This window comes from Mytilus trossulus, chromosome 3 (assembly GCF_036588685.1).
Source record: "Mytilus trossulus isolate FHL-02 chromosome 3, PNRI_Mtr1.1.1.hap1, whole genome shotgun sequence".
Lineage (NCBI taxonomy): Eukaryota > Metazoa > Mollusca > Bivalvia > Mytilida > Mytilidae > Mytilus > Mytilus trossulus.
The window spans coordinates 43,440,230-43,455,260 of record NC_086375.1 but is presented as its reverse complement, the minus strand read 5'-3'; the positions used below and the strand labels follow the sequence as shown (position 1 = coordinate 43,455,260).

At 31.5% G+C, this 15,031-nt stretch overlaps 1 protein-coding gene across 1 annotated transcript; it reads right to left on the bottom strand.

Moving 5' to 3' along the window:
• Positions 1 to 253: 253 nt before the first annotated feature.
• On the bottom strand, positions 254 to 14,509 carry LOC134711541 (delta(3,5)-Delta(2,4)-dienoyl-CoA isomerase, mitochondrial-like). The gene is made up of 8 exons (XM_063572190.1): positions 14,353 to 14,509; positions 12,174 to 12,342; positions 11,288 to 11,376; positions 8,766 to 8,884; positions 7,170 to 7,283; positions 5,750 to 5,892; positions 2,134 to 2,284; positions 254 to 476 (listed from the first exon to the last, which is right to left on the bottom strand). The coding sequence occupies exons 1-8, from the start codon at positions 14,390 to 14,392 to the stop codon at positions 381 to 383; spliced, it is 921 nt and encodes a 306-aa protein (XP_063428260.1). The 5' UTR covers positions 14,393 to 14,509; the 3' UTR covers positions 254 to 380.
• Positions 14,510 to 15,031: the final 522 nt, after the last annotated feature.

Sequence of the window (15,031 nt, the reverse complement as noted above, 5' to 3'; positions counted from 1 at the left end):
AAATACTGATGTTCACCTTATTCTTATCAACAACATGATACTTGCCAACTAGTAGACCCATTAAAAGAGTTTTTCATTTTATTTTCTCTCTGTTGGAAGTGAAACCTGGTCAGTTTGTGCAGCTACAGTATGTCTTACATCTTAAACTTATGTCATAAAAAAGTATGAAGTCAATGTACAAATAACTTTTTTCTTGATAATATTATATTAATATAATGTTAAATAAATCATCATGGAATTTACAAGTACATAGTAATTTAATAATTATCACAGTCATTTATGTTTATCTCATTATATCCACAATTTAGTCTGATCCTCTATTTGTTCTGAATACAGTCCACTTTTGCGCACATTCAAAACTCAATTGTCTATAAATTAACTTATAGTTTCGAAAATTTTGGTTCTTTCTTTTGCATCATTGCTTCTGCAGATTTCATTACATCTTCACTCTGTAGCATTGCCTGGTTCCATAAAGCCTAAAATAGAATAGTGTCATTATTGTAACATAAGTTTATAAAATATAAAATATAAAATAAGAATATATTTTCAAGAACGTCTCCAAAGTTCACAGATGCCCCACTCATACTATCATTTTCTATATTCAGTGGACCTTAAAACTGGGGGTCAATACTGTAATTTGGCATTAAACCTGGAAAGATTATATCATAGGGAACATGTGTACTAAGTTTCAAGATGATTGGACATCAACTTCATCAAAAACTACTTTGACCTAAAACTTTAAGGGCATACGATACAGTTTTGATCCTGTATTTACAAGTTCATGAAAATTTGCATATGGGCAATTTTTTACCTGATTAAATGAAATATGTAATAAAAAAATATACCTTCATGTGCTACTTTTTGAGTAAATGAGGTCGAAATTTTGTATAATTGCTCAAAATTCAGATTTGATGCCGTAATTTCTTTTTCGAAAGAAAGATGAAACTTTTTTGTTATAAAAGATAAACACAAATTGTTTTTTGTTAAATAATCGGTAATTTCTGTATTTTATAAGTATCCTAAAAATTATGTATTTTTTATTCAGAAATAACTCATGTTTATCAAATGTTCATGAAATAAGGAAAAAACATAATTTTTTGCAGCATGTTTATCAAAATTTAAAAAAATCCTCTATTTACAGTTTTATAAAATTTGGGTCACATCATCTTCCTGCAAAATGAAACAAATTGCAGTATTGAAAAATAGGGGTCCATGAACTCCTTTTCAATTCAAATCAGTTTCAATGAAATTTCAGATGAATAAGGAATCTTTTCCCGATATGTCACAGTTTGACATTGCGAAAATAACATTTTACGTTAGCAACGTCATTACCTCCCCTGTAACTGTATCATATGTCCTTAACCTAAAGCGGGACAAATGGAAGTACAGACAGACGGTATAGGTGAATGAAAGCACACACCGAAAAACATAATGCCCCTAGGTTGGGCATCAAAAGTCACCTATGAATTAGAAAACTAGGACTGTTCATCCAAAGTGATTCTTTTTTTAAATTTTCTGAATCACAATTTTACCATTCATGTATCATTCATCAGTACAAACAAAAAGTTATATCGCCAGCTGATGGATACATTCAAGGTATATAACTGATCAGAACAGTTTAAATAAAGAATTATTTCAAAATATGATACCTGTTTTTTTTTTTAAATACCGGTTGCAGTTATTAAACATCGTGAATCTGGTCATCTACTCTTTAATTAACTACATGTATTAATTTAATTAGTACTAGTGCTTTATATTTATGGTGTCCAGAAGAAGAAAATTTTCAAATTGAGTGGACACAATTATGTAAACACACATAGTTTTTATTTTGTTTATATAGAGTACTGGTGAGAACCAACTAACAAATTTCTATTAGCATTTGTCTTGTTGAAAACAATTCCTTCTAAAAATATTTTATTGCTTCTTTTCCTACTCATTAATTCAATCAAAATTATGTAATTTTTGGAAACAAATAAAGAATGCCTTCTTTTGACCTAAAATCTACTTAAATATTCTTAATGTTTGAAAAGTTGTGTAACACCTAAAAATTTAAGCCCATTTTTAGCACAATTTCAGCATGTTCACAAGTCAAGCAGGTTTAATTAACCTGAGGCCATTTTAGAAATAACTTACTATATGAGCGAGTCCTTCAGGAACAGAATGGTCTCTGGAATAGACCATACTAACTTTGGTCCCTTGTACTGCCACTGGACTTTTACTAGCAATCAATGATGCTAGTTCTATTGCAGCATTAATCATAGCAGCTTTGTCAGGGAAGATACGACTGCAAAGGAAAACAAAATGTTTTCAATAGTTATTAGCTGATATTTACATGTTTTATAATTCAGTTTTTCCAATTTGTGTTACGTAAATCAAACTTTACAGATATTTTAGATAAACAAACAAGAAATGACATTGCTTTTCTTGTGTGTAATAGAAACCCATGAAAGTAATGTGAATATTTTTAACACATTACAATTATCTATCATAAATACTTGTAATTATAATTCTGAAATGCACCTAAACAGAAAAGTTAACATTTGGCATTGATGGAACTGTGAATAGTACAATCCATATATCACTCTGGTAACATTTTTTTGGAATGAGACAAATACAAATTTATTTCACTTGCTATTGATATAAGATAATAAAAGATTGTTCTTTTCACGTCAGAAAACTATGGATTTATTATCATACGTTGGATAAATTTTTTCATGTGGATTACATAGGTTCAGGTGAACCACTAAATTAAATGTTCAACGAATAATAAATTTTCTATAGACTTCTATGTAGACTTTGGCAAAACCAAACCAGATGCTCCGCAAGGCGTAGCTTTATACGACCGCAGAGGTTGAACCCTGAACGGTTGGGGCAAGTATGGACACAACATTCAAGCTGGATTCAGCTCTAAATTTGGATTGTGATTAAATAGTTGACACAGCATAGGTTTCTGACACAGAATGAATGTGTTCTAATGAACTTAAAATTTTTGTTTTCTCTTAGAACAATTCACTATGCTGTGAATATTAATCCTCTCAAAAAAATGTTTGAAGAAATTTTCTTTTTATTTATGAAATTTCAAATGAGAAAAATTGAACCCAATTTTTTTAATCACATCCCCCTTTCCCTTATTCCAAAACTAATCTCAATTAAAATTTCTAATGGAGTTTGCAACAATAACTACTCATTTAAATACATCATAAAATATTAAGATGTAAAAAAAACTGCTTGTTACCACTGAATGGTAAAGATTATTTTAATTTAACAGTTGGTAGTAAAAAGTGAATATACATTGTATATTGTATATAACAAAGATTTAAGTTGATTCTGGACAAAGAAAGATAACTGCAATTAAAAAAAAATCTAGCTATTGCACAATATTGTGCGATTAGATATTTCTTGCTTACTATTCTGGACAAAGAAAGATAACTCTAATAAAAAAAAATTGCTATTTCACAATATTGTGCAATTAGATATTTCTTGCCATTGCGCAATACTGTGCAATTGAAAAGACTTGCTATTGCACAATACTTAATATAATAATATTAGATCCTGATTTGGACCAACTTGAAAACTGGGCCCAAAAACAAAAATCTAAGTACATGTTTGGATTCAGCATATCAAAGAACCCTAACATTTCAATTTTTGTTAAAATCAAACTAAGTTTAATTTTGGACCCTTTGGACTTTAATGTAGACCAATTTGAAAACAGGACCAAAAATGAAAAATCTACATACACAGTTAGATTTGGCATATCAAAGAACCCCATTTATTCAATATTTGATGAAATCAAACAAAGTTTAATTTTGGACCCCAATTTGGACCAACTTGAAAACTGGGCCAATAATCAAGAATTTAAGTACATTTTTAGATTCAGCATATCAAAGAACCCAACCGATTCATTTTTTGTCAAAATCAAACTAAGTTTAATTTTGGACCCTTTGGACCTTAATGTAGACCAATTTGAAAACGGGACCAAAAGTTAAGAATCTACATACACAGTTAGATTCGGCATTTCAAAGAACCCCAATTATTTAATTTTGATGAAATCAAACAAAGTTTAATTTTGGACCCTGTGGGCCCCTTATTCTGTTGGGACAAAACTCCCAAAATCAATACCAACCTTCCTTTTATGGTCATAAACCTTGTGTTTAAATTTCATAGATTTCTATTTACTTATACTAACGTTATGGTGCTAAAACCAAGAAAAATGCTTATTTGGGTCCCTTTTTGGCCCCTAATTCCTGAACTGTTGGGTCCTAAACTCCCAAAATCATTACAAACCTTCCTTTTGTGGTCATAAACATTGTGTTTAAAAGAGGGACGAAAGATACCAAAGGGACAGTCAAACTCATAAATCTAAAACAAACTGACAACGCCATGGCTAAAATGAAAAAGACAAACAGAAAAACAATAGTACACATGACACAACATAGAAAACTAAAGAATAAACAACACGAACCCCACCAAAAACTAGGGGTGATCTCAGGTGCTCCAGAAGGGTAAACAGATCCTGCTCCACATGCTGCACCCGTCGTGTTGCTTATGTGATTACAAATCCGGTAAATAGTCTAATTCGGTAGGTCAAATTCATGAAAGGGAAGGGGATTGTAGTAACGACGTAAGGAACATATTCGATATCATTTGTGAAACGGTTATTCCATAACGGTCAACCAACTCATGATGGCGTCCGTAAAATTTGCGAAGGGATGATTTCAACTTCACCATTTGGAACTCTTGATTTAATAGCTTCCTTGTGAGCAGTAACCCTCTATCAAGAAAATCATGATAGGAAATGCAAGCACGGGAATATCATATCAACTGAGAGATATATACCCTGTATGCAGGTGCTGCTGGAATGTTGCTACTTAGAAATGGAAAGTTCACAATTGGAAAGCTGAAATCATCTCTTTTGTCGTAAAGTTTTGTCTTCAACCGACCCTCATTGTTAATTTCTAGATGTAAATCAAGATATGAAGCTGACTTAACTGTATCTGTAGTATCCTTTATCTCCAATTCGATGGGATAGATGCGTTCCACATAGTCACCAAATTTTGAATTGTTTAGTGAAAGAACGTCATCTACATAGTGGAAAGTAGAGTTAAAGGATATTGCTAACTTTTTATCTTTCTTCCTAAGAAGTTCCTGCATGAAGTCAGCCTCATAATAATAAAGAAACAAGTCAGCAAGTAGAGGGTTTAAATTTCATTGATTTCTATTTACTTGAACTAAAGGTATTGTGCGAAAACCAAGAATAATGCTTATTTGGGCCCTTTTTTGGCCCCTTATTCCTAAACTGTTGAAACCAAAACTCCCAAAATCAATCCCAACCTTTCTTTTGTGGTCATAAACCTTGTGACAAAATTTCATTGATTTCTATTAACTTAAACTAAAGTTATAGTGCGAATACCAAGAAAATGCTTATTTGGGCCCTTTTTGGCCCCTAATTCCTAAAATTTTAGGACCAAAACTCCCAAAATCAATACCAACCTTCCTTTTGTGGTCCTAAACCTTGTGTTAAAATTTCATAGATTTCTATTCACTTTTACTAAAGTTAGAGTGCGAAAACTAAAAGTATTCGGACGACGACGCCAAAGTGATAGCAATATACAACGAAATTTTTTTCAAATTTTGCAGTCGTATAAAAATGAAATATCCATGAACATGTAAGTTTTGCTAATATCACACAAAATGTTTACCCACAAAAAAAACAACTTAATCCACAATGGATAATAGAAGACAGTTTTACCTGACAAAACCTATTTCTTTTGCCTCATCACTATGGAATTTTCTAGCAGTATAACATAATTCTCTTGCCAAGCTATCATTTCCAATTATCTTAGGTAACCTCTGTAATGTGCCAACATCTGCTGTCAATCCTACATCTATCTCCTGAATTTAAAAAAAAATAACATACAAAATAAATAGATGGTCAGTTTCTGTCAATTTAAACATGGGGAATCTCTTATAGAGTACAGGTATACCAATTTATAAATTTCTTTATATAAGAGATTTCCTTCTATTAAATATGAAACTATCTTTATAACAGCAAAATTTGAAATCAATTGATGTAAACATTTTGGAAACTGTAACAAAAATTTAATATAATCATAGCGCTGGACTGTTTACTTTTACAAAATTTCTAATGCATACATAGCATATATTTTCTAGTCATAAGTCACCACACTACCAAGTTTAAGAATTCTAGGTATAAAGTAATATACCAATTAAAATTCTGGGACAGAAAACATGTACTGTGGATTCATTTATTTTCGTGGGTATCAATTTTCGTGGATAGAGAAAATAAGACGTTTCGTGGTATACGTAAATTCGTGGATCGCTGATTACAAAAAAAAAATTCAGATACGTAATTCGTGGATTTCTTTTTGATTAAGGAGATCATATAACCTCCTTGGTTTGATCAATAATAATAAAAAAACTAAAAAGGAGGAATTCATTGAAAAAGTTTTGAATTGTCAAAATCCTCGCTTGGTCATTTTAGGTTAAAGTGTTCATTAAAAACTTCTATCACAATAATGGAAAAAGACAACTAAGTATTTGTTTGTTTTACAATTTATAAATGCTTGTCGGAATTCTATAATGCAATCAAAACTTTATGATTGAAAGCTCATTTCCCTAATCACGATATAATAAACAGTCATATAAGTACAAGGTGTGAAAATAAATGTTCCTGTCATAAACAATATCCCCGTACTTAATCCCATTGATTTTCAATCACTATTAAACCACGGTAATTATCAACTTGCAGTTATTTTCTATGAAGTTTTAATCAATTTAAAAAAGTAAATTATCACTGATATTCGATATATTTATTATTGATTTAATTAAGATACTTGTATCTTCTTTCAATAAAAAACACGTGTTTTGTTACAATGTTTAACGCTAGTCAACACTTTACTAGAACTGCATAACATAACCGGAAATAAACATCCAACTCCATACAAATTTATCAGGACTATTCTTCGTTGAATTCTTAAATTCGTGGATCGCTGTGACCCACGAAACCCACGAAAATTGGTATACCACAAATAAAAAAGAATCCACAGTATACAGCCAATCAACAAGTTTTCATATATATGTCTTTTTTCAACAACCATATGAACATAACCATGATGAATAAATGTGTTAAGCATATTGGATTTACTCACCTTAATTTGAAACCATGCATCCTGTGTACAGTATCTGATGTCACAAGCAGATGTTAGGTCAACACCTCCACCAATACAACCACCATGTACTGCAGCAATGACAGGTTTTGGACACTAAAATACATACTGATATTCATCTTAACTACTTAAGTGCCAGTCTGCCTAGGAATCAGGCAGTGGTGAAAACATGACCCAAAAAAAACCATCCAATTTGATATTAATTTCAGTTCATAATATGTAGTTATGCACAACAATAACATTCATTTGCATTTTATGTTCTGGTAATAAAAGTTACAATTTGGATGAATTGCATTAGAAATTAACGAATAAGGGGAGATAACTCTGTAATTTGCTATCATTTTAACCAAGTTATTTGATATTTACCAGACACACACAAACAAAAGACTAATACTTTATAACTCAGGATGATGGTTAATATTTAATAGCATGATTAGCTCGGTGGTTTTTTTCTAATCATGTTTACCTTAATTCTTACAAAGACTGGCACTTAACAATCCACCTTATTTTATATCTTTAAAAAATAATGTGTCCCTAGTACACGGATGCCCCATCCGCACTTTCATTTTCTATGTTCAGTGGACCCTGAAAATGCATTAAACTCTGATTTGGCAAACAAATTACCAAGATCATATCATAGGGAACATGTGTACTAACTTTCAAGTTGATTGAACTTATAATTAAAAAAAAACCTACCTCAACCAAAAACTTTAACCTGAAGCAGGACAGACCAGAAAACATAATGCCCATAAATGGGGCATAAAAATGAAAAGTTGGAATTAAGTCAAATATAGTGGAATGTTTATCAAAAGATCAACCTTAAAAAGTCAGTTACACATGAAATGGATGATGTGACCTATGCATAATGATACTAGAGTGTGCTTACATGCATTTGCATATTAAAAAAAAGATTACTTTCTGCAGTTGGTTTGAAAAAAAAATATGACTGTATTCCAACATATCTCTTTCAACATTGTATATATTTTAAGAATAACTAATCCAAGAAACCTAAGATAGAAAAATATTCTAAACTTGACCAAACGAATCATCTATAGCTTATACCCATACAATTTACAGATTTCAGGATTAATGTTTAAGGTAATATAGGAGTTACCAATTTTAGGTGAGAGTCATGTTTACATACAAACCTTTTCTTTTTTCTCAAACACTATTAAGGATGTTCGCTTGTCATGTTTAAGGATTTTTGTCATATTTTTCAGAATCCTCTAGTTTTACCCATTTGAATTCCTTCAAAATTTTGCCCATTGACCCCCATTTTTTTTCTTTTACAAAACTGTCACATGTATAATTATAAGCCATCTGTAAAAGTCTGATAAAATCGTTGTTATTTTTAATAGTTTTTGAGAACTTAAACTTGTCAATGATGAAGCTATGAAAATCAAGAGAAAATATTTTCCTGCCAAAATTTCAATGGCTAATAACTGGTAAACAAGCACATTGACCTATATATTTGTTTTACTATTTTGGTTCCTTTAATAATCCCCTACTGGTATATACTAGTGTTAGGAAAAGCTTGTTACTTTGAAACTGAGTGAATTTAGCATGTATTTTACAGACCTTTTCTATAGATGTAAAAGATTCTTGATATTCTTCAATTTTTGGTCTCATTTGAAAGCATTTTCTTGCAACATCATTTCCTGTTGGCATGACATCACCCATATCCATCAAATCCAATCCTATACAATAAAGGAAACATGCTTTTATCTATTACATGTATATATATGTAAGGCCACTTTTTTTTTATTAGTTGGTTTACGGATCCGCCGACCCTGTTTTTCACGATATTGAAATAAAAATAAAAACGATTTTGAAGATTTTTTTTTAATTCCGCCGACCTTTTTCTGTTTGAAGAAGTACAAATAAAAATAAAAACATGATTAAAAAAGATCGGTCTTTCTTCTTCCAGTCGGAATACTCTCGAAATCCCGTGCGGTTCCCTGTTCAGTGAACGTTTCATGATGATCTAATGTGGTGAAAAGGAACCAGTTGAAAGGCGGTTCCCTGTTCAGTCAACGTTTCATCATGATTTAATGCGGTGAAAAGGAACCAGTTGAAAATGGAGGCAACTTCCAAGCAAGGACCGAAGCTCATAAACTCGGCAATCAATGTTACACGCAGGACTTCGGGAAAGTTCGGAGAGCCGACAACCTTGCTTCAGAAGTTGAAATGGAGGACCAGATACGATTTTAATATTGTTGCCTTGGAGATTTTCGGTGTAAATCTTAACGGTTGAACAAAATAAACATCGCAGTCATGAATAATAAAAATGAAAATTATTTTTGAGATGGTTTGGGAAGTTTGGTTTAAAAGGTCGAACAACCGCTAATTTGAAACCCTGTTTTAGACTGTCAGTGAGGTTGACGGCGGGTCAACTTTGGTTAAAGTGTTGATCAGAAAGTCTGAAACCCGTCGAAAGGGGTTGTTTTAGTTTCTTGAGGATTGAGCTGCATTTGTCATTACATATATGAGGTACAAATAATTATGACGTCTGGCAAGGCTTTCTGGCATCCAAGATTTGTTTTAAATAGCCTTGCCAGACGTCACTTAAGGGAAGAATCTTTTAACTTGCTGCCAGGGATGGGTGTCTGATTAATTGGCCTTATTATATAAATACCTAAATACCATCCCACCGTACCCATTAAGATTTAATGGAACAGAGATGGGAAATGGTGGACAAGATCCCAACACAAAATCAGAACATGTATTACTGTATTAGAATGCCTGACAATTAAAATCACTTCAACATTTATAAAAAGGGACAATCCCAGAACACTTCGAGATATAAGCTTATACTTTATTTATAGCAGTGTAAAATAGCATAAAAAGCCTAAGAAGGACATGTTTTCATGTACCACATGCTTATACTTTATTAATAGCAGTGTAAAATAGCATAAAAACCTAAGAAGGACATGTTTTCATGTACCACATGAAGGTATATGACATGCAGAGCGCATATGGTATTTCCTCAATAAGATTGTATTTTGTTATGAGGAATTTTGTCACTCCTTGATCTAAATTTGATAAATAAATACACAGAACAAAGAGAAATGCAATTGGTAAAGACACTTCCCTTTCATCAGGGACATGGTTTCATCAATCTACATTGACATTGGACTCCTTGTAACACATTAAATTTAAATTGAAACAGCAAGAATCAATACCAAATTATGAAACGATCTGCATTCATGTTAAGTACAAAATGCATAATACTATCATATCTATCTATCTATCTTCCCGTCAAGGAGTGGACTCATTTTTGAGTGTATATACTCCAGCGATTATATTACTATTATATAGAGTAATGTCATTGTTTGTTTCTCTCCATTTTTGGTTAAAAAAAACCAGTATTAATTCCAATTTTTATTTTTATTTATTTTTCGACCTCCTACCCTACATTTTTTCATTGTTTTTATTTTTATTTTTTTTTCGACCTCCTACCCTTCCTTTTTTAAGAAGAATCCCGTAAACCAACTAATAAAAAAAAAGTGGCCTAATATATGATTTTTTTTAATTACATTGTATAACACTGTGGAATCATCATTATTTTCGTTGGATACCTTTTTTTGGTTGATTTCATGGGTACAGGTGAAACATGAATTTAAATGTTTGATGAACAGCAAGTTTTCAATGTTGTTGTATGTAGACTTTGGCCAAGAAAATGCAAGTTTTCATCAATCCAGGAAAATTGTGCCCACAAAAATAAATGAATTGGCAGAATAAGATTAATTCACCTCATTCATGTAGTTCTATCTTCTATCAGTATCTTTATGCAGAACTTTATAATCAAATGTCTTTGAATTTTATTATTTATATAAATTGAATTCTTACTTAAATATTTTATCATATCAACTAAACCAGAGGATTGCTTAATCAACTAAAATGATAACCAAACAGTGTTTCAACATATCAGAGGTAGATTTAGGAAGAGGGCAGTGGAACCTGGCCCCCTTTTTGAAACTACATATATGGCGCAATACATAGACTGTTTACATGTCTTTCCCCAAACATTGCCTAGTTAGGGGACCTCCCCCCTTTTCAAAAATCCTGGATCTGCATCTGCCATTTTACATTTTTCTCACCTGCTGTAAACAATCTGCCTGCTCCAGACACTATTATCACTCTGTAGTTCTTATCTATTGCTAATTTTTGGAAGCATTCTCTGCATTCTCTACAAAGATCAAGAAGATTTATCTTCAGCAAGTGTATTTCAGGAATTAAGGTTTGAATTTCAACATTGTTATCTGTTACAAGGGGTAATAACTCTTGACTTGTAAAACAGAACATAATGACTAAGTAAATATATTCTATATTTACAAACTGTTCAGCATTTCATTAACCAAAACTGAATGAAAAGTAACTGGCATAAAACTTGCTAAATATGACTTATCATGATAGCCAGATATAATCTTAGGATTTAAATAAAATTAAACCAAAGAACACCATTTCTTTCATATGTTAAAAATGATGACTAGATTTGATTTTGATTTTATGGTGTTTTAACGCTTCTTTTAAGCACCACTCTTGGGCCCAATAATACCTGTAAAAACTCATAAAAAAATAGTTTATATTGCAGGTATTCTAATTCATATTTTTTTTAAATATGACTACATGAATTAAACAAAGTGTTATATTGTTCACTCATGATTCTGCTTAAAGAAATTTGGTGTAAAAATGTATCAAACAGTATAGCAGGCTAACATGCAGCTTGATATCAAATTTCAAAGAACCTTGATTATGATGTATAGATTTGGTAAAAATTCAGACACAAATTCCATACTCGGCCTTTATGTTTACAAATAAAAATATTTGGTTTACAATAAGTTAATAAGCAATGAATCTGAAAAACTAAATGCTTCCCATATAAGGTATTTTCAGGTTAAGCATGTTAACCTGGGGTTTTTTGGTTTCATCACAAAAAAGTATAATGAATTATTTGCATGCATAAAGACTTATTTATATAATAACCTCCAAAATGCAATGTTCATAGCATTTAGTCTGTCTGGTCTGTTAAGTTCAACATGAGCAACATCCTCTCTTGGAGAAGAAACCTTTAATGTTTCAAAATCATAACAAGTTTCACCGGACATCTTTCTAACAACAAAACAGGTCAGTGATGCATTTCTATCAAGAGAATCTGTCAATAACAAAAAAATCATGTTGATATATGTTAGATCCCTGTACACATATTAAATGTAATGCCAAACTTAAAATTCAAGCAATTAAATATTCCAAATATCAATTTATCATGTATTCAGGATTCTAGCTCTGACACTTTTGTGCAAGTTCTGGAAATTACAACTTTGAAGTGGCTAGTGCCATTTACTTCTAGTCTATATGCAATTTACATGAAGTACAAATTTATATTTTTATAGTATACATTTTGTCTTTAAAATTGTATCACTTAACATTTGTAACTGTGTTCAGGGTAAACTTAATTTAGATATTGTCATTTTCTGGTATGATGATAGAGTTATAAACACTAGTAAAAGTAGAGCTTTCTCTGATCTGGAATTCAAAACTTACATATACTTACAATAACATGTAAGTTTATTAATGTCAACTCTAAACAAACCAGTTTGATACATGAACCTTCCATTTTTTAGAAATCTCTCTAATGATCGATTGTTTGGAGATCAATGAATTTCTGTTCCTTGAAGAAGAAAAAAATGTTTAGAAAGACACTGATTGTTCTCTGTGTAATTTTGATTAATGGGATACTTGGTACTACACATGTAACATTATAAGATGAAATATTAATACTGTGAAAGTAGTCAAAAAATAACATAAGGACCTAAGAGCTACGATTCTGCAGCTAGGCCATAAAAAAGAATACATGTACCGGTATATGTTTGTTTGCACTAACACCCTGAAAATAGCTGCCTACTCACATGACTCAAAATCTTTTATTGTCCTGATGTGGATTAATTTTTTTTTAATCAGATAGGCAGGACAACTTACAAAACATCTGACACTTCAATTCTCTTTGCCGAAAAAAAAGAAGAAGAAGTAAATGCCTACCTACACACTGTCTCTACCTTTGGCCATGTTTGGGTAGGGTTTGGGAAACCAAAATAGTTTAAGTGTTGCCCTACCTGGGAGGGAGCATCTCAAAGAGTTAGGCTTAAGGTTCATGTGGACCCTATGGCTAAAATGGCTGTATTTTCACCTCAAAATTTACTCTGAGTACAGACAAACCTGCGCATCTGTACAAAATTTCAGACATAGCATGCCCTAGATAAATGAATTTTGAATATGTTTTATGTTTTAGAAAAATAAAAACTTACAAGGATTTTGAAGTGCACTTTTTTTCATTCCTCCAGAAGGTGCCAAAATAAACTAAGTTGGGAAACAGGTTTGAGAACTTCCCCACAGGTAAAAATTGAAGTGAGCATTTTTAATAGACATGGACATTAGATGGACAATAGATACCTGACAATAATTGGTTATTTTAACTGTATACCTGAGTGGACCATATCAAGGTAAACTCAACTGTTTGTTAATTTTATCATCTTCTGCAGAGACGAAAAAAGTGTACGGCAAAATCCAGTTAAGTTATGAATTTTCTTAATCATACAATGCATTTGAATTCTATTTATCTAGGGCATGCTATGCCTTAAAAATTTTCCAGATGCACAGGTTTGCCTGTACTCAGAGAAAATTTTGAGGAGAAAATATGGCCATTTTAGCCATAGGGTCCACACTGAGACTACTATAACATGTGTGTTATAGTAGTCTCAGGTCCACATGAACCTTAACAAACTTTGTTTATTTTTACACCTTCTACAGGAACGAAAAAAAATGACAATCAAAAAAGATTTTAATTTTCTGAAAGTTGAACATTTTTGAAACACTAAAGTAAATGCATTTCATTTGTATCTAGTAGTGGACATTAAAACTTTTCAAACTAGTTACTGCACAGGTAAGTCTGTACTTAAAGTATTTATTGAGTTGTAAATATAGCCATTTTTGTCCATTATTTATGATGAAGGTTAAACAGTAAACAGTATATACTGCACTGAACTTCTGACGTCAAGATAAATTTATTTTGCAGAACCTGTAATATATCTTGTGTTTTGTCCAAGTTTTACATTGTTGAAGTTATTTCTTTTTCTCCCTACTTGGTCCGAATGTATTTTCTACGTACAATTCAGTATTTTTCTCGTTATGTGCCTTATTCCGTGCATTTAGATAAAAGTAAAGGGGTAAAGTCCAAGTTTGCTGTCAGTTTCTTTTGCAGTTGAATCTGTTCCTGTGTTAATTTCCTAAACCAAATTAGTTATTAATAAATACGGTAAACCAGTCAAAATATAAAGTTCTCTTCCTACTCGTACGTGAACCGTAAATTTTCCGGATATTTTTCTTCAACCGTTATGGACAATATCTTATGATATTTATAAATATCTGTCCATCAATGAAAATTTTCAAGATAAAAGTTTTTTTTTTTAATAAAAATGGACATTACAGGCCAAGACAGAAACTCAAACTTGGCCTGTGGGTCAAAATAGCTAAAAACTGATAAAAATCACCAATCAGGGGAAATAACTCATATAATAAATCAGTTAATAATTTCAGCAATATGAGTTTAAAATTTGTAGACCTATTTGTGCTTAACATCTTTACATTTTTTCACTATCTGTTTTTGTTTCTTGATTAAAAAATAAATAAATTATGTAGCTATTTGATTTTTATGGTGACGGGGGCTAGGATGAAAAATTTTGTCCTACCTTTTTATTTTTCACTCTTTTTGGTCCGGCCGTTTTATATATTAGTTCAAGGACATATATTAGTTAGTTATACGCCCCTGATTAGTTTAACCTGACTTT

Excerpts from the sequence above, each read along its gene's own strand:
- LOC134711541 (XM_063572190.1), bottom strand. The coding sequence starts at position 14,392 with ATGCACGGAATAAGGCACATAACGAGAAAAATACTGAATT. Across the intron at positions 12,343-14,352 it reads AACGAGAAAAATACTGAATT|ATTCTCTTGATAGAAATGCA; the intron begins GTACGTAGAAAA and ends TGTTATTGACAG. Across the intron at positions 477-2,133 it reads CTGAAGGACTCGCTCATATA|GCTTTATGGAACCAGGCAAT; the intron begins GTAAGTTATTTC and ends ATTCTATTTTAG.